A 27,051-nucleotide genomic window follows, 5' to 3' on the forward strand; every position below is an offset into this window, starting at 1 on the left:
TGGACTTAAAACTAAGCCAGACCTTCAAATGGCATGAGGGTGAGTAGATAATGACTGAATTTTAATTTTTGGGTGAACTATCCCTTTAAGAGTTTGAGCTTGACTTAAAACTTAAAAAAAAATAAAGACAGTTGCCTTGAAATAATATATATATTTTTAATTATTGTTTTGTTTTGTTTTGTTTTATTAGCTAGAGTACAATATTTGCCTGAGATGTAATGGAACAGAAGTTGGCTGTATAGTTGCATAAAATAGAAATACCTCTAGCCAAGTAAAGTACAAGCATCCTACCTCAAATTTAGGTGCAGTACTTGAGTAAATGAAGCCTACTTACACAGATAAACAGCCGAGCGTACACAGTTTCAGGGCTCAGCATCCCTCCCTGTCTCCCTCATCAGCACCACTCTGCATCCTGCTGAGGTTTTCAAACCGTCCAGGGGGAGACGGAGAGGACGCCATCTTGTTTGTTTTAGTCGGAGGAGGGGTGGAAAAAACGGCCACCGCCAGCAGCGACACCACGGCTGGCAGAAAGAGAGCGCAAAACGGCTAACCGGTGAGTCATATACGTTTGTGTTTGATGTAAACGTGAAAATACGACACTCGTGTCCGCAAAAAAAAATACCCCGGTGTCTTCACGGTGGTCGGGCAGTGAATGACAGCGGCTAACGTTAGCTCCACTGCATCATCACCTGTTGTGATGCAGCGGAGAGCATCAACCGTTAATGCGGTGTGATGGATCCACGAACGAGGGTCTAACGGTCACCTCCTAAAAACGACATTAACGTTTTGGAAAAGCCTGTCCTGACGCTCATCTTTTTATCGTTGTGTTGTGCGGTGACAGTTGTAACGTCTGCGTTTGGTGTAGCAGGTGTAGATACGTTACAGTGCGGCAGGTACGACCTGTCAGGGATCCAGGCATGTTTAGCAACTGTCGTCAAACTGGCCTTATAACATTTAATGACATCTTTATGACAAGCGCCACTTCTGTTTAGTTCGAGGTAAAAAAAAAAAAAATTCATGACATCACTGTAAAAGCATTTCATAGTGTAATAATAATTAAAGGGACAGTTCGCCCCCGAATCAAAAATATTTTTTTCCTGCAACAATTAATCGATTAATAGGTTATTAAATTAATTAGCAACAGCTGCTGCAGAGGACTCGGCCTCTGTACACATATTTTTCTATTTTCTGGTTTCTTTACTCCTCCATGTCAGTAAACTGAATATCTTTGGGTTGTGAGTAAAACAAGACATTTGAGGATGTCATCTTTTTTTTAGATATGCTGATTATTTTTCCTCTCAATTAATTGATTAGTTGTGTGGTCTGTAAAAATGTCAGAAAATGGTGAAAAATGTTGAGCACTGTTTCCCAAAGCCCCAAGCTGACATCCTAAACTTTATTTTTTTGTCTCAAAGATATTTAGTTTATTGTCTTAGAGGATTTTTTAAATGTATTTAGAAGTGGATTGATTCATCAACTAATCGTTGCAGCTCTACCCTGAAAATGTTGGAGGAGAATTATAAAATAGCAGAAAATCTAAATTCTCAATTAAAGTACAAGTACCTCTTAATTACTTTCCATCACTGCAAGAATTTCAAGACTGACCTAAAACAAAGTGTAACATTCAGGATATGGAGTATGATTTGGCAGTTCCCAGTGGTGCTTTTCTTAAGTAAAAGTAGCAATACCACACTATACTAATAGAAATACCGTACTAAATTGTACTTAATTGAAAGTACTTAAGTATTATTTCCATCAAAATATGCTTAAAGTACCAAAAGTAAAGGTACTATAAAGAAAAGTATTATTAGATTGTAGTTACCGATGCACACATATGTAAACATCACTAATATTGTAACAGGTAAAGTTAGAGCTAATTTGAACTACTCTGTATACTGCCAGGTAGTTTAATTTATGATAATACATCATGATTTAGTAGTTGATTGTTGTTGAATATTACGATAATTTGTATTGATTTGAATTTGGAAAAAGTAACAAGTAACTTCAGCTGTCACTTAAATGTAGTGGAATAAAAAGTGAATCATTTCCCACTGAAATGTGGTTTAGTAGAAGTATAATGTAGCAGAAAATGAAATTAACACCTTACAATTGTACTGTACTGTACTTCAGTAAATATACTTTTTCAACTGGCAGTTTCACAAAGAGAAGGTATAAATAATGTGTTAAGGAGGATGTTAACTTAAATTTACTGTTACTTAAATTACATTTACTATGCCGATTACTATGCCATGGGCTTCAGTGTGCAAAAGGGAAAAAAATTGAAACATCAATAGTTGAGAAATCAATCTGAGGTCCACTTACTCACTCTGGGGCTTTAAACCGTCTCTCACAGTCTTGCTGATCAGATACAGTTGCAAATGCTTTATTTTACAGGTCCGTAATTTCTGAATAATCACTCAATAATACTGAAAAGAACCATGCGATTTGCCACTAAATATAAGAATGCACTTGAAAGAAAACCTCCATATTATATTTTGAATTTGGTTAATGGTCAAGGTCACTGTGACCTCACATCTGTCCCATTCTTGTGGATACGATCTCTCAGCAGGAACACCTGGACGCAGTTTCATTACGTCTTGCGTTAATGTCCGTGTGAACTGAAGGATGAGCTGACGAGAATTTGGCGGTCAAAATGGCCACGCCTCAAGAATTCATTCTACTCTGGCTCTGCACTGACCAGTGTGCAGACAGTGTGCAGCAGAGAGGGGAGTGCTAAGATGATTGTAAGCTCACCCAGTTGCACCACAATCTGCAGGGTTGTGTGGTTCAGAAAAGTCTGTTCATCAAGACAGCCATGTCTGCATCTTAAAAGATTCTACATGCAAAAGCTTAGACAACACAATGAATGTGTCCTTTCAGCTGTCATGCTTTCTTTATTCATAACTATTGTGATTTCAATCATAATATGGTATGTTCTCTTTCTTCCTTTGTGTTGTTTCCTCTCTCCAGGCCTGACCGCTCCCCCTTTCCCCTTTCCCTTGTGGTGAGAAGGCGCTGAGACAATGTTTTATGCCCACTTTGTTCTCAGCAAACGTGGGCCGCTGGCCAAAATCTGGCTGGCGGCCCACTGGGACAAGAAGCTGACCAAAGCACATGTGTTTGAGTGCAATCTGGAGAGCAGCGTGGAGAGCATCATCTCACCCAAGGTAATTTCTCAGGATCTTCAGGAGCCGTCACTTTCACAGGACATTTAAGTGTCCTTTTTTGTTATCATATGTTTATCTACAGCAGTCTTAACAAGTCTCTGTTTTGGGAACGGATGATGTTATTTAAGGCTCACCACTCAAAATCTTATCAGAAGTTAAGATATAGTGAATTTCTGGTCACCTGTTTTGATATTTGCTAATGTGTTCATAAAATTAATCACAAAAGGGATCATGAATTTTAAACGTTTACTGTTAAGTTACATCTAATACTGTACGATATGATGTATTACCTAAATTTGGAATTTCAAGACTTTTAGCATTGATATTTCTCTGTCTTTTTTATTCAATTAATGCTTCAAAGACAGTTTTGTATCATTTAGTGCTGAAATGTATTGATTGATTTAGAGTATTACAGGATATTTTTCCTCACAATTCTGGTAATCAGTGGTCGTTTATAAAAGTAAAATTAGCAGTTGATTATGTTGTCTCACAAATGCAACACATTACTAAATTTAAAATGTAATTACTTTAATTGTATATTACTTTACACATAAGTTGGGGCCTTTGTAACATGTAATGGACATTTTTTTATTGGTTTTGATTAGACTTGCACCGATTAATCGGCAATGCTCGGAATCGGGCCGGTTTTCACGTGACTGGCCTTGACCGGTGACCGGCTGGTCAGCGTCACAAATCCGGTTCTGTGTTCGTCATTGTCACACACATGTTCTGCACGATGGTCACGTCATGCGCGCAGCGGACAAACTGACCGTGACGTCAACACAGCGCTGATAACAGCTACACACTCAGACACGTCTGCTTGAAGCTGGTGTCAGAGACAGATTCCAAGAACAGGATAAAGAGAAGACAGACAGTCTACAACGAGACAGAGCAGCTGACAATGTCGCAAAACAGCCGTAAACTCTCTCGCACTTCAGGCTAATGATAGCAAGCTAACAGCAGACTGCTGTTCACAGAGGGACAGTTAAAATCTCACCTCCTGTTCTGGCTGAAGAATAAACAACCTGTGTTGATGTGTCTCCTCAAACATTTCTCATCCAGACTCCTTTAACTTCTGTGTTTGTTTTTCTCACGACAAAGTTTTACTTCAAACTGTTGCACCGCGTTAGTCTCCGGTTTGTTTACATCCGTTTCCACAGGAGATCACGTGAAATCGCGTCCCGCGAAATCCCGCGAGATGATCTCGCGAGATCACGTTCACCCAATTCATAATCTTAATATAAAATTATAATAAGGCCTGGTTGTAATCTGGATGATTTTGGAGAAAGTATTAAATGAATATTTAATAGTCAGTGTCTTATTATGAACATATTTACAAGAAAAGTTGCAAAAATGTTTGTGAATGCTGTCAATTACAGTTCTTAGAAAGACTGAAAATCGGAACCGGCCAAAATCGGAATCGGTAGTTCAGACCCCTCAAAAATCGGAAATCGGAATCGGCTAAGAAAGTTGAAATCGGTGCAAGTCTAGTTTTGATTGGTTTATTGAACTGAATATTCACAATCCTATTGGTACGTGATGATTCATCATTTTATATTAGACAGATTTATTTCTTATTTCATGATTGCACAATAGTAGTGATAGTTTTGAGTACTGACACAAAATTTACATAAAAGCCTACAGATTTATTCTACAGTATCATCTCTGATCATGTTAACCTTTTTAAATGATTATTTTTACAGGTGAAAATGGCTTTACGAACATCAGGGCATCTGCTGCTGGGGGTGGTGAGGATCTACCACAGAAAGGCCAAGTACCTGCTGGCAGATTGTAACGAGGCCTTCATCAAGATCAAGATGGCGTTTAGACCAGGTCAGGGACAAAATGTAACTTTTAAGTCAAACAAAAAGTCACTGCAGTATGTGCAATATCAGTCGGCGAATGAAGCCTTTTTCATGTCCCTTTAGAAGGATAATGTGCAGTTTTGTTAGCTATGGAAATACTAATTACTCAGACTCAGGCACGCATGTCAAAATATGTTAAATTTTCTACAGTGTAATTATGACATCATGCAGAGTTTATACATATTTACATGTACAGCTAAAGCATGCAGCAAGTTCTGCGCACCTACATGCAACACTGTTCATACCATATAAATACACATATTGACTCCTTTGCCTTGCCTTTCATACCAAAAAGCAATTGTATTCAGGTATTTAGTTGAAATTACTCACTGTTAAATTGTTCTTACAAGTGTGTCCATCTGTTCCTAGTTGTTTGAACCTTTACCCTCATCTTAAGATCTTTAAAACTTTCCTGCATTGTGGTGTTTTCAGGTGTGGTGGATCTTCCAGAGGAGAACAGAGAAGCGGCCTACAATGCTATCACACTGCCTGAGGAGTTTCACGATTTTGATCAGCCACTACCAGACCTAGAGTGAGCAAAATGAATTTTTTTATTGTCATTATTTTCTTGGGCATTTTTATGCCTATATTACATCACCAGCAGTAGAGAGGTGACAGGACAACAACGAAGAGGGAGATTTAGAGAATGGAACTGGACATATTTCTTGTCCAAAAACACCAACTTCAATTTTTGCTCTAGTATATATATATGACTTACTCTTCATCCTGTGTGGTGTGTTTTATGCAGTGATATTGACGTTGCTCAGCAGTTCAACTTGAACCAGAGCAGAGTGGAGGAGATCACCATGAGAGAGGAGGTGGGCAACCTCAACCTGCTGCAGGACAACGACTTTGGTGGGCATAGTGATATCATATTACACAATCATATTTACACATCAAGTTTGAACACTAGATGTGCTTTTTTAACTCCCAACACTCACCTACATTCCTCACTATATTTACTGTAAGGATACCTTTCTGTTGTGCAGCTGACTTTGGTATGGACGACCGGGAGATGATGCGTGAGGAGAGTGCGTTTGAGGTTGACATCATGGGAGCATCAGCTTCTAACCTGCTGCTGGAGGCTGAAGGTGGAACTAACCAGATGGCTGACAAGTCCAACCATCTGGAGTACGATGACCAGTACAAGGACGACTTCGGAGACAACCCCATGGAGAGCAATGAGGGAGGCATGCTGGGTAGGATCCTGTCAGTAATATGGGCATGACATGTATCTGCACACAGTTTTCTTTTGGTTATGTGGCTAATTCTATTTCTGCTTTAATTATTTTTAAATATTTTTTCACATTTCAAATCCCATGTTTGACTACTCTTAAGAATTAAAAGTTAATTGCTCTTTGAAAGGGTGCGCATGCATTATTGTAGTGTTATGTTATCATCAAATCAGTGGCATAAAATGGTCTAAAAATGTCGACATTATTGTTCATTTTAATTATTTCTGCGACAAAACAACAGTAGTGATTTTATTTCTCTGTGTAGTGGACAAGCTGCTGAGTAACGAGGATGGAGGCGGCATCTTTGACGACCCTCCTGCCATCACAGAGAGTGTAATGATGCCTCAGGATCACGGAGACGATGACGACGACTTTGACGCCCTCTCAGGTCAGTTCAACAAATAATCTCAGCAACAGACCTTGAAAAGGTGTTTTATGTTGTGTTGCAATAGCTTTGATTATACATGATTTAAATTACAGCACAGTTATCCACATATCGTGACCTGTATATGAACCATGGTGTTATTGTGTGTTGTTAGCGGGAGCCCCAGATAGTCCAGACTCAGGCCCAACAGAGCCCCTGCCAGCCATGGCAGACCAGGCAGAACAGACCGCCTTGGTTCACAACGAGGAAGAAACCTTCGCCCTGGAGCCAATTGACATCACAGGTAATGCAGCCGGTTTCAAGAGACAACTTAAGTGTTCCCTGATCCGTGAAATTAGCTTTTTTTTTTTGAAACTTCAGCCTGAATTTCCCTCACTAGTGATGTTCACTAGCACAGTTCCACTTCATTTTTAATGGGTCTCCTTCCCATCATGAACAATATTACAACTGGAACATAGTTCACAATTGTGATGGAGGGATACAACAATCAGAGAAATATAGCAGATAGAAAAAGCTAAGTAGAACATGTTGAAAATGATTTTAGTATAGTATCTGAAAAGAAAATCAATAATACAATCATTCAGTCATCCTTTATTTATATAGCACCTTTATACAGGACAGTCCAAAGTGCCAATGAATGACATAACAATTGAGTGTACAGTTTTTGTCTATGCAAGAACAGTGTGTTTACATATACATACTTTGGTTTACTGAGCTGATTCATCTCCGTCTCTCTGTGGTCTGTGCAGTGAAGGAGACGAAGGCGAAGCGTAAGAGGAAGCTGATTGTGGACAGTGTGAAGGAGCTGGACAGTAAAACCATCCGTGCACAGCTGTCTGATTACTCTGACATTGTCACCACACTCGACCTGGCACCTCCCACCAAGAAGCTGATGATGTGGAAGGAGACTGGAGGTGTTGAGAAGCTTTTCTCTCTCCCTGCTCAGCCTCTCTGGAACGCCAGGCTGCTTAAGGTAACCTTACGGATGCATTGTTATTCAGGGATGATTGTACAAAGTAGCGCGGTGATAACCTGCATGTTCTCTATATCTCACTCTTGGCTTTCTCTCCTCTGCTCTCTCTAGATGTTTACAAGGTGTCTCACTCCACTGGTACCAGATGAGCTGAGGAAGAGGAGGAAAGGTGGAGAGGCTGATAGTCTGGATGAGTTCCTCAAGGATCTGGAGAACCCAGAGGTGCCCAGAGAGGAAACAACAGGGCACCAACAGAGAGACATCATGGGTAAGAAATGGGTGTTTGTGTACATTTATGCTTGACTCATCTGTAGAAAATCATTACAGGAACTGGCGTTTATCCTTCCATTAAATTGGTTTAATCATCAGGGAAATACCTGACTAACAAGGAATTAGATAACTGAACTGTAGATACATGACACCAGTTGAATTGAAATAATTGTTCATTACGTAAGCACAGGATGCCTGGGAAATATTTCTTTTTTTGTCATTGCTTTTTGGTATGTTCTGTCACATATTTAGGCAGCAGAGGCATGATGATGTTTTTCTTACTTACTGGCTACAACTTAATTAAAATGTGCACCATGTACTCAGTCAATCCGTGCTGCACTGCCGGCTTCCCATTTTGTCCATGTGAGTTTGTCTAACATTTACAGCATGTCCATTTCCAGATCAGACCATCATGGAAGAGGCCAGTGTTCTGCAGACTTCAGCTGTGGAGGGCAGCAGGACAACGCTGGACGAGTCAGTCATGCCACCTCCATCCCAACGTGGCCTCAAACGCAAAGCCCAGGACACAGAACCAGCCCTGCCTGTGAGTACAGATTATGAGTACATTCTGTGTTCACTGAAGCAGCATCATTTTCTGTATCTGATATCAGACCATGTTTGATGTCAGAACTTAAATAATTCCACTGTACTTACTCTTTTTTTTAATACACGCTTTGTCCTCTTTACCAAATCCACTCTTACACTCTTTTGTGAAGATGGGAGCTTTGGACCAGCAACAACAGCCACAACAGCCACAGGGGCCCAGAGCCTCTAATGTGTCTCAGCAGCTGGAGCCATCCAATGTTGAGCTTCCCCCGGAGGAACCCGCCAACATCAGCCAGCTGATAGAGCTGGACCTGCTCGGTGACAAGGACAAGAAGAAGAGTGATGACGACTCTGATGAAGAGGTGAGATTAAAAACTTGTACACTTGTACTTGTGTGATTTTGTTTTTGTTATTTTTTAAATCCTCTTTCACTTATTTATTCAGAGTAAGCTAACAGAGGGCGAGCACAGACTCATTGTAGTGTTTGTAACTGTGTTTTTCTGTGTCAGGAGGAGGAGGCGCAGGGAGGAGACCAGGACCAGGAGGAGAGGAGGTGGAACAAAAGAACCCAGCAGATGCTCCATGGTCTTCAGGTATGCTCACATCTCACTGGGAAAACAAGAAGCTGCTGAACAGGATGGTTTCTTGTTGGTACAATTTGGAGGAGTTTTTAAGTTTTGGTCACATCCAAAAATCATTTTACACCTCAGATTTAAACCATAAATGAAAGATTGGCTGTGCATGCTAAATGTTAATTGTTCTTTCATAAGTTTAATCACAATTCTGTTAATTTAATTTCTGCTTTATTCAGGCAAATCCACAGCTGTTTGTTTTAAGGCATTAAAAATTTACTGATGCAGTTCTTTCATTTTATTAAATGAAAGAAAAGGATTTTGTATTAGATTTCTGTATCTGATGTTGTATTTGTGCAGAGATATGTTATATAACTTTCATTGGTACAATTTTAGCTTATCATATACGGTTTATATAACGTCTCAATATTTTAGTTCCACAAACATCCTGATTGCTTTGTGCCTTTCAGTTCAGCATTCTATGAAAACGGTGAATAGTGCTCGTCACCAGCTAGCTAACAATATGTCAGGGCTACTAAAGTCTGGGTTTACTAAGCCTTCTCAAACTGCTAGCATGATCCTTACAGAAGAACCAGAAATACAAAAGCCAGACTATCAACAAATGAAACGTAGGTAGGTAGTTTTTGAATAAACACATGTAAGATGTCTGAGCCTTCCTATCCTGACCCTCACTCTCTCTCACGGTGCCACAGAGGGTAATGGCCAAAACAGGCGCCCAGTCTGTCAGCCTGCTGGATCTGTGCAGGAACAACAACAAGAAGCAGGCCGCTGCCAAGTTCTACAGTTTCCTGGTTCTGAAGAAACAGCAGGCGGTGGAGCTCGTCCAGGAGGAGCCGTACAGCGACATCATCGCTACGCCCGGACCTCGCTTCCACATCATCTAGAAAACACAACTTTACAGTCCCAAGAGGAAAAAAAAAACAACTCTAGTCAGTGCTCTCCACAACACAAGTCTGTCAATTTAACAAATGTCTAATTTATTTATTTGAATTTGTCGACCTTGTTTTTTGTGTAATGTGGAGTTTTATCTGTCTGCAATATCTACGTACCGAGCAGTAGTGGGAGGAAAAAGGTCTGAATAACATGGTTGAATCATTTAGAAGTTTCTTCCTTGAAAAATTCCACATAGTTAGAAGGATTGCAACTTCAAACAAACTATTTATTACTTTTTGTTATTATGAATGGGATCTTTTCTTATTAAGACTCACTTTATAGCTCATTTATATTAAGTTAGTTTAATACAGTAAGTTTGGAATTGCTGTCTACCTACTGTTGGTTGTTTCTGCGCAAATGTCATCATTTTTGAGAAGCACTTACTCCCTCAAGAAGCTGTCATATTGCACTAGAGGTAAAAGGAGTCTTATAAGTTCTACTAGGATATGTTTACAGTGGGAGACAACTGTGCGTTTACACAGAGATGATAACTCAAATCAATCATGTTACTCTGAAACTCATCTGTCCCATTACTGCAAGAAAAATTTCTCATCTGATGGTTCTCATGTACACTGACTTTAGCCAAAAGGAGCATGCAGTATATCCAGTCTCTGCAAGAGTACATTTAAACAGTTACTACAGTAGTGATCTGCAGACTCAACCAGCAATTAATCATTATACAACTGTAGTGTAGCACTTACGAGCATTACAAACTCGAAACGTGTTGTTTTTGCCAGTGCTTTGCTTGCATCATTGACTGTTTGCGCTTCACAAGTCAGCAAACTATAGCTGTGTCCCAAATCCATGTTACATATTAATTCTAAGCAGGATTTGTACAGTAGGGTGCTCACACTGGAAAAGTGTCAAAATAAAGTATGCACAGAACTATGTGCATATTAAAAAGCTAGGGATGCACTGGTTGTGAAATTCTGAGCCAATATGATATTTAAAATAGCAATTTGGCTGATAGCCAATTGTTTTTTGTGGTTTGTTTGTTATTGAGTACCTCTTTTGTACAGGGAAGCATTAATCTTTATTTTAAAAACAAACAAACAAGGCACTAGTTTTTCATCATACCAGAGTTGTGCCCATTCACTGGTTTCTTTACCCAAAACGACAGCTGAGTATGCTACAGTAGCGACTGTTGTCTTAATCTGACCGCAGAAAACTATCACAACATTCAGAAAGAACAGAATTGCTGCAGCACAACAGATAAACATCAGTCACCGTCATCAGTGAATGTGATCCTATCTGCAGATAGGCCAAATACAGCCAACAAGACAAATACTGGGCTGATGTTTGGCTGATAAAGTGGTGCATCCCTATAAAAAACAGGTTTTTTTTGTTGTACATTGTTCTCCTACGATGCAATATACCAAGGATATAAAGGAGATCTGGTATTGTTCTTCTGGACAGTCTGTTTTTCTCTGTAATGTTTAATTAGCTGTACAATTGAAAAGCTGCAGATTGATTAATGTACTACAATACACTTATTGTATCATTTATATGGTGATTTCTTGTATACAAAATGAGAAATCTATATAAGATCAGTGAATAATACATACTGTATATATAATTAATATGTATTATGGAATTGGGGCATAGCATATAAAAAAAGAGCTGAAGAGTTTCAACATATAGATGATGTAAACATCAGTGGTCAGCCATACTTGCATGCTCTGTCCTGAAATATCTTATATGGGTGGACTTGCTCCAAGAAAACATTTTTATCGCTGTGTTGCTTTTTTACTCTTGAAATTACTGTAAAGGCATAGTCCAAGTCATTTGAAGTAGGGTTGTATAAGGTACTTTTTGAGTGTATTACCTACAGTCAGTGCTGGTCAACACGCCTCCAGTTTGGAGAAGCAGAGAGGAGTCCCAACATGGAAGCTAAGCAATCTACGGCTGTGGACAGGGACGGCAGCAAAAGATATTTTAGCCACTTAAAAAAGGCCCACCGATAAAAATCAATACCAGTTCAAGTTTACGATATATTTAGGATATTTTCACAGCTTTACCTTGCTGTCAGAAAAGTCAAAAAAGGGGTTTCTGGTGGGAAACTGACATCAAACAAGTCAAATGTCGCTCTCTTCGAACCAACCAGACTCCATTGTCATAAACAGTAATTTTACCTTGCAGAAAATGGCAGTTGCTGGTCTACCGCTGCCTTAATCTGTTTGGGTAATTCTGTGACGTTGATGAGTCTGAACTAACCTTTTAAAATGCAGAACAACCCCACTTAAAACAAATTGAACTATTCCTTTACAGTATGTTACACAGATTCAATTTATCCAGTGTCCCTTTTATATATGGATAATCATTTAAATACAACATGACAACATACAGTAATTAATTATCTTGATAATTAAGAGTCTTCAATTGTTGTGCTCCAGTCAGTTCTGACAGTGTAAATCAAATAGATAATCTGTTCAATACTCATATATTGATATAATATATAACAAGAAATGTTTTTTTTTATTATTTATTTATTTATAGTTGATTTTTAACATTTTTAAGAATGACTTGATGAGATTGTCAAGTTAAGTCTGAATGGATTTGTTATGAAAGTTGTCTTTTGGACTCTAAACTCATCTTACAAGAAAATAGTACGAACTGAATTTAGCAGACAAAACAAAAAAAAAAATCACACAGCTAACAGCAAAAACAAGCAGACCACCAAGTCATTGTGACCACATTTCTTCCTTGTGCTTCTGCAAAGACAGCTGAATGCATCGTTTTTTTGATATCCACTTCCATATATACTGTATTGAATAACATGTCATGTTTGAGTGCATCTTAAATTTTAAACTATGTGCCTGTAAACCTGCTTTTTTTTTTATTTTGTATAAAAGCCAAGACAAATCATCTCAATCTCAAAAATATTGGTATGTTTCTGAACAGTTTCAATCCCATGCCTGTAAGTCTTAAGTCCTGGAGTTTTTCAAAATAAAACAAATACCATGACCAGTATTTTAAATTGCATTTTGTGACACATTGATTTATTCTATGCAATAAGATTGTTTAAACAGACTAGTGTGGTTATTTTAGAGTGGGATATATTAATTGAGGACATCACTGACATTTTCAAAAAATATTTACGCAAAAAACAAAATGTCTTAAGTCTCTGTCTTCCTGCTATACTATGTATTTATAACTGCAGGAGCAGACGTATTGTCTCTTTGTTTCTTGTGTCGACTTCTTTTCCTCTTCTCACCCTCCCCTGTCTTCTTCAGCGGTGGTGTTGGGACGCCTTTCTTCTTCTTCTTCAGGCAGCTCAGAGGGTTGGGGTTGCTCTGTTTCCTCTTCCTCTTCTTCCCTCGCCTCTCTCCATCCTTCTGGCTGATGCCCTGCTCCTCTTTCAGGCTGCGGATGTTCTGCTGCTGGGCCGGGCTGACCAGCTCTCCCAGCTGGACGGCCTGGACGTGGTCGAGGGACGTCTGCGAGGGCTTGTCCAGCACAATGGTGTTGAGGATGATGTAGAGCAGAGGAACTCCTGGGATCTTCTTCAGGCCAGCAGTTACTGTATGGTCCTGGAGAACACAAATACACCCATAGATTTGTATGAGGGGGTGCCAGATTTAAACATGTTAGTTATTTCCAACATTAGTGCTCCATTTGACTCCAATTTAGTTTGCCCTAAAGAAAATGTCTATTTCTAAATGTGTAAATGATTATGCGATGAGTCCTCAACTGATATTTAATTAACTTCTGCTATTTTAGGAGGTCTAGGGGTTCATTAAGTTAATAAACCCTGCTCGACATGACCCATAGCAAACAGCACCCTCCAACACTGAGGACAGAACAAACCTCTAAATCAATGATTCTCCCAGACTTAATATTTAAAGTCAGACTTTGTGGCGATCTCTGCAACCTCTTTGACTGATGCCTCTTTAAAAATAAGTGTCCCCCTCACAGCATCAGCATTTTGTTTTTATTTTGGTGACAAAAAAAGGAGACAAAATGTTCCAGACTGTCTTTTTGTGTTTTTGTTTTTCATGCCAACCAGTAAGGTGGTCGTGTTACATTATGTAGGCTGTGTTGTTTATCATCAGATAATCATAAGATAAAATCTTATGTGTTTGCTATTTGACTGAAATGTTAAATATAATCTGATGAATAAAAGCAGCATATGATAGAGTTGGGCAATATAACTGAAAAAATGTATCACACTACAAATAACAATAATTATTGCTAACTTTCAATAAACTATATTTAGTAAAGACCAGGAGAAAAAAAAGGTTAAATATAACCACTTTATTTTGACTTAAACTGCCTTACTCACAGGTAATAGACTTTAAAATAAAAAAAGTGCCTTATTGGCAAACTGACCTCTCCTTTTTTTAGTATTAGCAATTTCCTCACCACCTGCACTCATTTTCTCACACCATGCTGTTTCTGTTGTTGTGTCACATGCCTATGGTGCAGCTCAACAACACACCTGTTAAATGATTGTCTGTTTGTGCGTCACCAGAAGCACACTCCATTATTAAGGGATAGGATAGACCGTTTCTGAGCCAGGGTATATTCATTATGAGTATACAATGCATTTAAGTAACACTATTAAATATTTTATTGAACAATTTTCTTATTGCTATTGATGAAGTGTCTATTGCAGATACATATAAACAACACTTCTATAACAATTATACTCTTAGTGGAGGTAGGATTTATTGCAGGGCTATTATAACACTGCATCAGTGTGGCTAAATGTACCATTTCAAGATTCTCATTTCATTTTTCCACCAGCTGAAGTGTGTGTCTGTGTGGGCAGGATTTACCTGTGTAGCAACAAAGTAGTGGTGTGGGTTTGTCTCCCCCAGCATGGACAGCAGACACTCTGAAGCAGGGACAGGGCTCTTGAAATGTGGACACTTCCTCACCTGAAACCTCTGCAGGATGATTTTAGCTCCGTACAGCTCTTTTCCCAGAGTCTCTAGTTCTTTCAGTGCACAGCTGAAAGAAATGATGACGGGATATTAGATTTGATCGGATGTTTACACGCGACCTGTACGTGGGTAAGTAAATCTACTCACCTTGTTGTGCACAACTGCACCTCCCCCATCAGGTATTTGGGCATTTGCTCTTTGATCTGAATCTTGTTTTTTAACGCCGCCTGACAGAAAGTCCCATCAATGAGGATCTGGAAAGGTTCCCTGAAGCTGAAGTTGTATTTGTAGAAACTTATTGTTTTCTTGGCTTGTTTCTGTCGCTTGATCTTCATGGTGCCTGGTCGATAAAGTCTGAAAAGTGGCTATTTGTTTTTGTTCTCCTTAGAAATTACGAATGACCGTTAGCGACGTACGTTACGTCAAAAATGTCCGTTGAAGACGATTCTTTCCGTTTAATCATCAACTCGTTCAAAAGCAGCCTTTGGTGCAAGTTTTAAAGTTAACACCATCAGATACTTAAGCATGGACGCTAGTGTACACAACACGCTTGCGGCGCATCCTCCTTATGAGTCCGGGCGGAAACAACATGTACGGCCAAGGTTCCCATTTGTAGGAGGAGAGGGAAGATGAGATGGGGAGTGAGAGTGCAATTATACATTTTTTGAAGGACGTAAACACTAAACTCATTTTAATTTAATCCATTTTGTTTAATTAAATAGTTTACGGAAATTCATCAGTATCATGCTATGACATGAACAGTTTATTGTCCATAACAATATATTTTCACGTTCTTACATTATACAAACTTATAATGTTAACTGTTTTTATGTTATAGCATCATAACTTAAATTGTTATAACATCATATCATAAGAATATACATTATCACGTTATAAGCTTATAATAATATAACTTAAGTTAATTGTTTTATATTATAACAAGATAAATAGCCTAATATATTGTTATAAGAAGTGTCTTGGTTATTACATGATGAGTTTCCACATTGTAATAATGTCAAAAACAACAACAACAACAACAAAAAAAAACCTTGTTATGATGTGAAAAACATCCTGTTATAACAAACTTTTTGAATAATAATGTGACATATAACTGCAAATCTTAGTCAACTAGGTGATTAATCAATTAGTTGATTGAAAGAAAATTAGTTGGCAACTATTGTAATAATCGATTACTCCTTTCATTCTATAATATACAAGTGTTATTATTATTATTATTATTATTATTATTATTATTATTATTATTATTATTATTATTATTATTATTATTATTATTATTATTATATGGGGGTGGAGTTTATACTCTCCCCGCCCGTCCCCTCTGTTTTCCCGGAACCGGAAGCCTTCCTGCAGGTAGCTCAACATCAGCAGGCAGCAGCCTCGTTCTGGGTTGGTGACACTTGTCGTCGCCTCTGACTCACAGCTAACGTTAGCTCGGGTCGGGCCCGTGTGGCTTGAGTTGGAGCGTTTACGTTACCTTCCTCACTTGTACAGTAAATACTATGGCGGCCGCGGATCCCCGGTCCTCGAGTGACGGCGGGCCGGCTAGCAGGGGAGGATTCCCGGCCGGTGAGAGCAGCAACGACCGCGACGGGGCGGGCGGCGGCGGCAGCGGAGAGGGCGAGCGGGAGCGGGACCGGGCCACCTTCGAGTGCAACATTTGTCTGGACACTGCCAGGGACGCTGTCATCAGTATGTGCGGACACTTATTCTGGTACGAGCCGAGGCGGGGACAGGGGGGTGGGTTTGGTGTGTGGAGGTTGTTGTTTTTGTTTGGAGTGTAGTTTAGCCGCGTGTGCGGCCTCCTTTAACCGTCAGTTTGAGTTGTTTTCACGGTCCAGACGGTACCAGTCTACTGTCTCCGCAGTACTATGTGTGGGAGATGACAGCGGCCAAGATGGCTTGCTAGAGAGGGTGTTGGTTTGTTGTTGTTATACATGAAGTGAGGCTGAACTTCAACCCTGATAATAGACTGTGTGTTTACTGACTGAAGTGCGAGTGATCATGATGAATCGGATCAAGGCTGATCACCCCATTTGCATATTGATCTTGTGAGAATTTTTGTGGCCCAGGCTGATCATATCATGTGGTTTGTTGTAGGTCAGAGGTCACAGTTGAAGCTAGTGTCTTCTTGGATCACACACTTTGTCACACATTAACACGTCTCTCTTAGTTTTAAACTGTGGTGGTGATCATTTGCTGGTTTGAGATCAGGTCCATGCTCAGTCCAAACATGCCACGGTCAGTTTTACAGTAGACCTAAAACAATGAGTTTATATTAGCTGATTAGTTGATAAGCAGAAAATCAAAACAAAACTACAAACTATTAGGTTTGAGTGGTGTCTATTTTTTCCATATGATCCCATATCTATGGCATTCAGTGTTTCCCCTATCCTGGTCCTCAGAGCTCACTGCCCTGCATGTTTTAGATATTTCCCAACCAGCTCAAACACACCTGATTCAGGTGATCAGCTCGTCATGAAGCCTCTGCCTGATAGTCTGAAGCCTGATAAAATGATTCAGTAAGCTTCTAGGAATTGAGAAGAACTAAGGAAGTAAAACTAAGGGGAGCTGAGGGAGCAGCTTTTTCCAAGCTTTGTCTCAGGAGAGGCCCAAAGTGTCATACTTTGACAACCTCTACTCTAATTATATATATTATATTACATAATATCTTTCAACAGTTAGTTGGACAATAAAACTAATTTCAAGAACTCAACTAGGGCTCTTGAAACTTGTGAAGGACATTTTTTGTCAAATGTCAGAAAATACTGAAGAATATCAGTGCCTTTCAAAGTGCAACTACTAAAAAAATTAGTCAATCAGTTGAGAAAATAATTGTCAGAATAATCATTGATGAAAATAACTGTTTGTTGTCAGATACAAATGAAATGTTTTGACCAATAAATCCTCTGTATATTTCCTCATTGCTGTTTTACTGGTAAAAAGATGTGTTTGAGGTAATTTTGAGGTTAGCTGACTTGAGAGAAGATAATTTTTCATTTTATAATGAAAGTGTTAGCTGTAACCTGAGGTTGCACTTTAACTGTGATTCTAGCTCCTTCTATCTTTAATCAAGACTTGCGCAAGACTCAACCTTCAAACCACTTTGTGTTGAAAATTGACACATTAACTCAGTCACGTGTGAGGCTCATTCATGAGTTGTGAGTGTTGACTAATGTGAGATTAGAGCCAAGAGTGTAGCATTGAGGTCATACTTAAGGGCAGTGTAACCAGTACCAAAGGAGCACAGAAGAAAATGGGACTCTTTACCTGCTGTTCACGTGCATTTGTAGTTTTAAATGATAATGATCTGCGGGGGTGTTCACGTGTGTTTTGGCTACAGAAACAGGTGAGTTTAAGGAAGAAGGAGATGCTCCTGCTGTCTACAAGTCAAGTTCGTAAACCGTGATTAAGGATGTTATCTCAGTGTTTTGAGCTGCCTGAGACCATCATGTACAAGTACAAACCTTCACTTAAAGCAGGGATTTTAGGAATGTGTTAAGAATTTATTGTTTCATTAATTATTTTGTCTTTTATTAGGAAACAGTAATTACATTTTTGTGGTAAGGCTCAAAAATGAAAGTATAAAAACTGGATTTTTTTTAGCCTAACTGAAGAACTAAGCTATGACCAACGGCACTCTGATTTACAGCAGTGTTCCTGACACCAAATCCTCTCTTTCTAAACCTACAATAAAAGGTGACCTTGAGAACAGACAGTTTTAAGAGAGGTGATTATTTTGTTGACAGGTTAATGTGACTATTTTCTGTCTCATCTACAATGGGACAGTTTAAGGAAAATGACTGATATTGTTTACTAAATAGGGCTGTAACTTACTATTTTTATTATCGATTATTCTGCCAATTATTTTCCCGATTACTGGATTAATCTTTAAGTCTATAAAATGTGAAAATTTGCGAGAAATGCTCATCACAATATCCTGGAGCCCAAACTGATGTCCCAAATGTCTTCTTTTGTCCAACCAACCATCCAAAACCCCCAAACTCTATCACAGCACAATAATAAGTGTTGTCCCCTTGCCAGGTGCAAATTAAATGCCATGTCAGGAAAGTAAATCTGGCAACTTAATTGCCTGACCAGGCAAGTGGTAAAAAAATAGAAACTATTTTGTTATTACGCTATTGGTAGAAAAAATGACAGGAAATGCTGTTTTCAGCCTCTTAAGTATGGCTTTTTCCTGTTTCTTTTTTCAGTTATTACCTAAAAATTGCTTTAATATTTTTCCTAACTGCAGAATTATGCTATGATGCATGACAGCAGCACACCTGACACCAGAGGCTCGCTTTTAAACTTAAAATAAAAGCTGACCTGGAAGACAGACAGTTTTAAGAGAGATGGACTGTTGTCTGTCTCATCTACATGGATAAAGTTGCTGTTTTTAGGGAATGTAACATTTCTTTATGCAGAACATGCAGAACAGTAGTAGGCATGAAGGAAAATGAGTGCTGCTCAGCTTTGAAGTGTGTTTTGTTTAAATTAAGTGTAAAATATGCTCTAGAGTGTTTATGTTCTTGGCCTGAAGACTTATTTTTTTAGGGAATATTGCAGGGAACATTGTCTACCAGTGTTTGGTGTTGCTTTATTGAATATTTGATCAGAGCGAGGGTGCTTTTTTGTAGAAATTCACCTTAGATTTTACACGTGCAGTTGCTATACAACCATGCACTGATGCTCCTGTGTTGTGGTGCTGATGTAACTCAGTTGCCATGTTACCCGTGTCGTCTCTCTCATCTTCTGAGTAACGTGATGAAACTGTGATGATGAAACTGTCAGCAAGGATGAAAGGCACTGGCGTCAGATCACCTGCTGCAACTTCAAATCAAAATGGCAACTTAATTGCATATTAACTCTTATTTTGAATAGAAGTTCTTAAATAGATTAAGTCACTAAATCACATTCTGTCACATGCATTTTGTATTTTAGATGTTGGAGTTAAACTCCTATCCCTGCATCTATCTGGCTGTGCATAAAACAAGTGGACGTTTAACTTGCTTTGAACTAACTTATCTGGCACTTCTGTTCATCCAGCTGCAGGAAAACAGCTGCATTTGTTCTCAAAATGCTCACAAATAAAAAGACTGAGTTAGTTCAGTATCTCTGAGCCAGTGTCACTTTTCTAGCAGCAGAAACTCTCGCTGTAAACTGATACTAAACCTGCGTTTTGTCCTCGATTGTGTTAAAATAGGACAGAAACGCTATTCAGGAAACCGTAAGAGATTCCTCATGAACAGACTGTGACTGAAATTTGAAGCATCAAAAGGAAATAATTCAGAAGCCCTGCTAGCAAACTGTACAGAGGTTTATACTGATTTGTGAGGAAGAGACACTAACGTCACTTAAATAGTTTGAGGTTAATTGGTGTTTACAATCCCTGAGTGAGAGTCCACTCAAGTAGACCTCCTCATCGTCACAGGCTGCTGCACGAGTAAATTTTGCCCAACAAGACTGAATGAGAACTCATTATGTTGGAAATGTAGAAGAGTGATATTAATGGAAAGCAAGATATAGAGGAAAATCAGCACATTAATACCATGCAGCAAGTCTCAGACTGGAAGGTTTAGAGAACGAAGCCTATGTGTGTTCAGTAAAAGTGTTTGCATATGTAAAACCTACAAGATACGCAATAATCTTTGACCCCCAGGGCGGGAACGACTGGTTTAAAAAAAACTTCACATACATTTTCAGATTAGTGCTGTGTCTGTTGTTTCAATCGTCAATCGTGGTGTCATTTAATTATCATTATTTTTCTATTTCCTGATATTTAATGGACAAAATGATTTATCAAGACAATAATCTGCAGATTTATACTTAAAATGATTATTAGTTGCAACCCAGAAAAGGTTGTATTTGCGTGGTGTTCAGGTGATAAAACAGACTCTGGCTGGTGGCAGTCACATGTCCTGTGTGCTTAGCTTGCTGTAGCTGGTAATTTATTGATTATTATGAATGAATTAACCCACTACAAAGGTGCATGGAGGAGGGAAACAGTCTCTAAGATGTTTTCTAGTAGTGTTGCTGGAGTTTTGTCCCTTAAGAAACATAAAAGGTGTTATGAAATTTAGGTAGAGCTGAAACAGTTGATCAAGAGAGGATTAGTCTGCAATTATTTTGATAATTGTTTCTTGAGGCTCAAAACCTTTTACACTTTAAACAAAATTGTCAGTCATTATCTGCTGTCAGCCTCTCCAGTTTGAGGATTTGCTGTTTTTCTTTGTTTTACGTTACTGTAAACCAAATATCTGTGGGGTTAGGACTGTTGGTTGGACTAAACAAGACATTTGAAGACATCCAAAAGATTAATCAATCCCAAAAAATCATTTGCAGACTAATTTATAATGAAAACAGTTATTTGCCGCCCCGAATTTAGGACAGTGGTTACATGCAGAGAGACATTTTAGATAAAGTTGTCTTGCAAAAAACAACCACAAAGAAAGTGTTTACTGAAACATTTCTGTAGTCTTTGTCTACAGACACCTGATTAAGATCAGAGCTGAGTAACTAGACAATAATCCAGTCTTCTCATTCATTGTTATGGAAATGAGACTGTGCATTCAATTGATAGCTCATAATGGATGTACAATCGCTCTTCAGTCAGGCTTCACTGGACGGGTGTTGAGCCTCTTATTGGAAAATTAAGCAGTTATTTTCATGTCACAAGAGCTGAGCTATACGTGTGGCCACATGTTGAATTGGAGCTGAATGGGTTGTTACGTTAACTTAGGCCTTTGGCTTTGTTCAGCTGTTTGTATCCACAGGAATGCCATTCTCAGCAGCAATCTGATAGCTGGTATTACACCAATACTGCACACACTGAGGCGAGCTGTGTTAACAGTGCACTGTGTGTGTGAGTGTGTGTGTAAAAACCTGCAGACTGACATGAGGTCATGTTTTGCTTTATGGTTTGTTTGGCTCATGTTTATGTTGAGGCGTTCTGTCGGGCCCACCTGACCTGTGGCATTGAGGTTTGAATGTTTTGTGGTTCTGAAAGTCTCAAAACAAGTCCTGCCTGTTCCTCTGCATGATCTGAGTTTCTCTGCTCTTGAAGTTTATCTCTCAAGGAATCTCTGACAGAAGCATATAGAAAGACTAAGAACATGCTAAATTCAGAAATTATGCATTTATACGGGAAATACTCTTTAAAGAAATAGAAAAATAATACTTTAGAGCAACACCGTCTGTATTTGAATCATCTTCTCTGTCAAACAAATACCTTCAGCTTATGAACAGAGCTCTGCTTACATCATGGAAACCCTAAACTTAGAAATTTCCTGTCGTGGATGAACGGCTTTATCTGCAGTGTGCTTTAATTGCGTGAGGTCTTGGGGCAAAACTAAGCCCAGAAAACATTTTATATTTAATTTCTGTTAAACTGTGGTGCAGGATTAAGTTATGGAGAGCTGGCATACTTGCAGATTTGTTTGGTAAAATTAAAAACCACAAGACAAACTCTAAAAATGTAAATTCTGTCACCTGAATACCTTACTTGACCTTTGTCTGTCATATACTGTACTATAGTTTTTATGTAGTTTTCTAAGCAAAGAATAATCAGAATAACAAAAAATCAAACTATCCTATTGGTACGTTTGAACAGATTAAATGTGTAAAAGAATTAACTTTTTGTTTCCAATAGAGCAGTAATTTTAGGCTCTCACCAACTGTTTTTCATAGTTTATCACTCTTTTTACAGATAGTACACCCTCTCATATGTACACATGTTGAAGGTAAACTGCAGGAGGTAGTTTTATCTATTAGAGAACAGCCATCACTGCTTCTAAGCCACATTTCTTAGCAGGGGTCAACACAAACTTTTAAAAACCTGGCACCACCTTTTGGTTGCAGAAACTCAAAATATGGTTGCTTATTTAAGTCACCTTATATTTTCAGCAATGAAAGTCTATTTTACACTGGACAAAAACACACTAACATCTTTTTTTGTCATCAGTGGGAAGGGTTCTTTGTCAGTTGAATCGATCTGTACATTTGTTTGTGATGTTGATTGGATTTGGAAGTCAGTGGTTCTGAGTCAATATTCCTGACTTTCGATCTAAATGTGTCCCAGAGCATCTGCTCAGGAAAACATGGACGCAGCAGTGATGTTTGTATGGCAGGTTTCTGAACTTCACAAGCATCTACAACAGCCAATTTGACAGATTATCACACTTTAACAGAGACAGCAGCAGCAGCAGGATAGTACCACGTTTGCAGAGACTTCTGTCAAGCACAAGTCAACTGAATGGACATGGAAATATTCACCTTTGTGTCTGTTTCCTGTAAAAGCATCAGCGTTAGGTTCAAAGGGACATGCCGTTTTCCCCCTGAACCTGCATCCTGCACTCCCACAATGCAGCAGCAGGTCGGCCTGGCCGGCTGCCACACAGGCAGGACTGTGCTAAGTGCTGACGACAGATGGAGTCAATTAATGCGAACAATGGGGAGCAGAGATGAGTTTAATCAGCCAGCTCGTTAGGAGCAGGTTGTTCTAGCCAGGTGGGCTTCCTCAGGCTGCAGATTCACAGGTAACAAAGAAAAAATCTGAGTTACTTATTTCATTCATTATTTCTTATTTAATTCATGAGATTATATTGATACATATAATCAACTGACAGGAATGTTGGTACGGTAAAGAAAAGAGTGTAGCTGTTGTGAGAATACAAATTAATGTTTTGTTTGTCTCTGTCTCCACAGCTGGCCCTGTCTTCATCAAGTGAGTATTTCCTCTTTGCTTTGTAATGCTTGTTTAAGACCCTGCAGGTGTTTTCAATATTCAGACTGATTAGACCTCAGTTGAGGTTGTAGTTGTAATGTTGGGTCTAGTGAAAGGATTGGTTAGTTCACAGAACATAAATCAACAACAGTGTTATTGACTGATTTATTGTTTGCATCATTTATCTTGCTAAAAAGCCCAAACAGTCACAAGTTCTATATCATTTTACTTAACATATCTTTGGATTTAGCACGATCGATGGACACAAAATTAATCTTCAACTATTTTCATAATAATCATGAATCATTAGCGTATCCTGCCAAACAAAAACGCCAAACTTTTCAAATGTCTCCAGATTCTGAAATGTTAGGGGTTTGTGCCCATCTCTGATTTATATGACTGAATATCTGTTGGTTTTTGTTGGTCAGACAAAATTCAAATATGTCACCTTCACCACTGAATTTTCTGACATGGTTTTGACAAAATAACTAATCAATGAATCACTAGAATATTGGCAGATTAATCTGTGACAACAAACGAATATGAATATCGCCTGAATGAATGAATGTCCTGGTATCGGCATTAATCCCTAAAATCCAGTGTAGAACTGCTCCTGTGAATCTGCAGAAATAGAAACATAATTGATGCTGGAGTTGTGACAGAGTGTTTGCTTCAAGCATCCTTCCATCATCCTGTAGCAGGACCACCGCCAGACTGCAAACTTTAAGGTAGATATCAGTCAAACAGAGTGTGAGTAGGGCCTTTTACATCACCTCAGCAAGTTCACCTAATCAGCATGATGTAACCTCAGCATGGAAACTACTCCTGTCAGCTGACTTAGTGCAGCTTAAACATGCTAATGCACTTAATGCCTCTGTTTACTGCAGCTCTTCAACATGTAGATCTGTGAGTTGCTCTCAGTATTGTAGCATTAACAGTATATAGATTCAACTAGAGATTAAAGTGTATTTCAGAAAATTGCTCACCCTTGATCTGAAATATTTTGTTGTGAATGTATGAAAAGTATCGCCACATTCACAAGGTTAAATCTTTATTTTTAGGCTCTCGCAGCGCAACAGAAACCTTTAGCCATTATTTGGCTTTGCATTAAGACAGTAAGATGTGTATTTTAAACATTTTGACATCTGTCTTCCTCCTCTCAGTGGTTGGAGACGCGGCCCAGCAGGCAGCAGTGTCCTGTCTGTAAAGCAGGTATCAGCAGAGAGAAAGTCATCCCACTGTATGGCAGGGGCAGCTCCAGCCAAGAGGACCCCAGGTACCCCATGAGAGTTTGCATCTCTGTGTGAATACTGCGCTGTAACCTTGTGGTTGACTGATTTATTCTGTTGCTGTTCAGGTTGAAAACTCCCCCTCGGCCTCAGGGACAGAGAACAGAGCCGGAGAGTAGAGGCGGGGTGAGTCAGTCAACACGTTTCTCATGATAACAATATTCTCTTTAATGTTTATCTTATTGTTAAACCTGATTTGTCTTTCTGTTAATGCGCAGATGTTCCAGGGTTTCGGGGACACCGGCTTTCACATGTCTTTTGGCATCGGTGCTTTCCCCTTCGGCTTCTTCACTACAGTCTTCAACACCAATGACCCCTTTCACAGAGCAGGTAAACACACAAAAACAACACAAGGATTGTTTTCTCACTGAATAAAATCAATCTGAGGCGCCTTAATAGCAGGATGTTAGAAATGTAGTGTAAACAAACCACTACATAGATCGCTGGTTAAACTGTCTGCTGCTAAAAGTTAATTCACACCTTCAAGCCAATCAGAATCCAGAATTTTCTGTGACCATGGTATAGACCAAATCACTGTGACGTTGCCCTGACAACTACAGTCTCTACAGGTAGACATGGTGGTCTGAGTCTGACGTTTCCTGCTGTGATTATTTTGTTCACTGTGTTGCTTTGCTAACATCTTTGACCATCCCAATCTGTCCAATATCGACATCCCTGCATAAAATATGCATTTCAGATTAATATGTTCTAGAAATGCCAATAAATACAAGTACCAAATAGATAAATAAATAAATGTGGTCTTACTGGGGATGGGATTAATCTCATTATTAGTGGGTAAAAAGCTCCATCTAAACAGCTGTTGGCTTCAGGCGACACAATTAGAGCACAGATGCAAACACACTTTCCCTCGAGACACTCATGTAATCACCTTTCCCATCCATCTCCCCCTCCCCCCCCCCGTCAGACCAGTATGCAGGTGATCACCAAGGTAACGGTAACCTCAACAATGGCAATAACAACTGGCAAGACTCCCTCTTCCTGTTTGTGGCCATCTTCTTCTTCTTCTGGCTGCTGAGCGTGTGATGGAGACCAGACAGGACACAATGAATGCATGGCTGGATGGATGGATGGATGGATGGTTTGATGAACGGGGGGGGGGGGGGAGCTCAAAAAAAAACAAACTCTCACACACGTAACTCGAGCCAGAGACACACACTCATTTTACATTTCTGAGCAGGTACTAACTTGGGAGAGAAAGTGGAGCGTTTGTGTTCGATTCCAAAACAAGAAATACAGGAATGATTTGGTTTTCTCCTCCTGGCAAAAGGCAGACTCACTTTAGGATACTCAGCTCCACCCACCTGCTTCATTGATTTTTGTTTATGCAAGAAACACTTGCTGGAAAGAAGTGTTGTGTGAATCCCAAAATAAGTCATGTCAGCCCTCCGTCTCTACATGCACCTGTAGATATATGCACACAGAGAAATAAAGTTTTAGGGGCTCACTGATGGGGTTCAGAGACAGTATTAAGTGATCAGGGTGAGCTTTTATTTTTTATTTTTTGTTGTCGAGCTGCAGAAAAAGAGGTGGGTGGAGGGCAACTTGGGGCAGTGACTAACTCTGTTTTGGTTTTTCACATTCCTCTTGAAGGAGTCACTTTATTCCTTAACTAGAGAGAAAGAGGGAGGCACTATGTGAAAAGTTAAGCAGGCTTAAAACGGGAAAGCGTGAAAAGGAAAGGTGTGAGATAATATAGTGGTTGTTACAGCAACTCTTTCTTACTCCAGAAAGGCCAAAGAGTAGTGGATCAGTCATGTTAATGTGTCGGGAGTGAAAAATGTAGTTGAATTATGTTCCTGTTTACAGTTCCCTCATGAAAAGAACAAGTACTCCCAAGAAATTTGCTTCTTTACTCTTGAAAACAGATGAACGGACAGACGGAAAGAGCACAGATGGATGCATTTTTTATACATTTGTCTTAACAAAAAAACTGCCATTGCACTGTGAAGTCATTTGTACATGGAGCTGTCCTAAAGATTGATGTGTGTGTGTGTGTGTTGTTGCGTCTTTCCCCACAAAGCTGTACAAACATGGATGGGTGTACTGTTTTTAAAGGGCCAGTTTGGGAGATTTTCACATCAGCATGACGCACAGAGTTTGTTAATTACGGAGCAAATTTGTCCAGAAGAGAGAACTTCTGGCTGG

General features: G+C 39.2%; 3 protein-coding genes across 3 annotated transcripts; 2 read left to right on the forward strand and 1 right to left on the reverse strand.

Moving 5' to 3' along the window:
- Positions 1-401: 401 nt before the first annotated feature.
- On the forward strand, positions 402-12,931 carry rad21b (RAD21 cohesin complex component b). Its single transcript, XM_084739026.1, has 14 exons — positions 402-553; positions 2,971-3,167; positions 4,871-5,000; positions 5,465-5,564; positions 5,781-5,887; positions 6,022-6,231; positions 6,533-6,655; positions 6,807-6,935; positions 7,402-7,625; positions 7,737-7,893; positions 8,297-8,439; positions 8,612-8,803; positions 8,951-9,034; positions 9,727-12,931. The coding sequence occupies exons 2-14, from the start codon at positions 3,024-3,026 to the stop codon at positions 9,916-9,918; spliced, it is 1,935 nt and encodes a 644-aa protein (XP_084595152.1). The 5' UTR covers positions 402-553; positions 2,971-3,023; the 3' UTR covers positions 9,919-12,931.
- An 18-nt stretch (positions 12,932-12,949) lies between these two features.
- On the reverse strand, positions 12,950-15,477 carry utp23 (UTP23 small subunit processome component). The gene is made up of 3 exons (XM_084739027.1): positions 15,001-15,477; positions 14,746-14,920; positions 12,950-13,497 (listed from the first exon to the last, which is right to left on the reverse strand). The coding sequence occupies exons 1-3, from the start codon at positions 15,186-15,188 to the stop codon at positions 13,108-13,110; spliced, it is 753 nt and encodes a 250-aa protein (XP_084595153.1). The 5' UTR covers positions 15,189-15,477; the 3' UTR covers positions 12,950-13,107.
- A 726-nt stretch (positions 15,478-16,203) lies between these two features.
- Positions 16,204-25,982, forward strand: rnf5 (ring finger protein 5). Its single transcript, XM_084738979.1, has 6 exons — positions 16,204-16,585; positions 23,578-23,596; positions 24,760-24,872; positions 24,954-25,011; positions 25,104-25,215; positions 25,811-25,982. Exons 1-6 carry the CDS (start codon positions 16,374-16,376, stop codon positions 25,927-25,929), a joined length of 633 nt encoding a protein of 210 aa, XP_084595105.1. The 5' UTR covers positions 16,204-16,373; the 3' UTR covers positions 25,930-25,982.
- Positions 25,983-27,051: the final 1,069 nt, after the last annotated feature.

Source organism: Lutjanus erythropterus, chromosome 16 (genome assembly GCF_056507025.1).
Source record: "Lutjanus erythropterus isolate fLutEry1 chromosome 16, fLutEry1.hap2, whole genome shotgun sequence".
NCBI lineage: Eukaryota > Metazoa > Chordata > Actinopteri > Lutjaniformes > Lutjanidae > Lutjanus > Lutjanus erythropterus.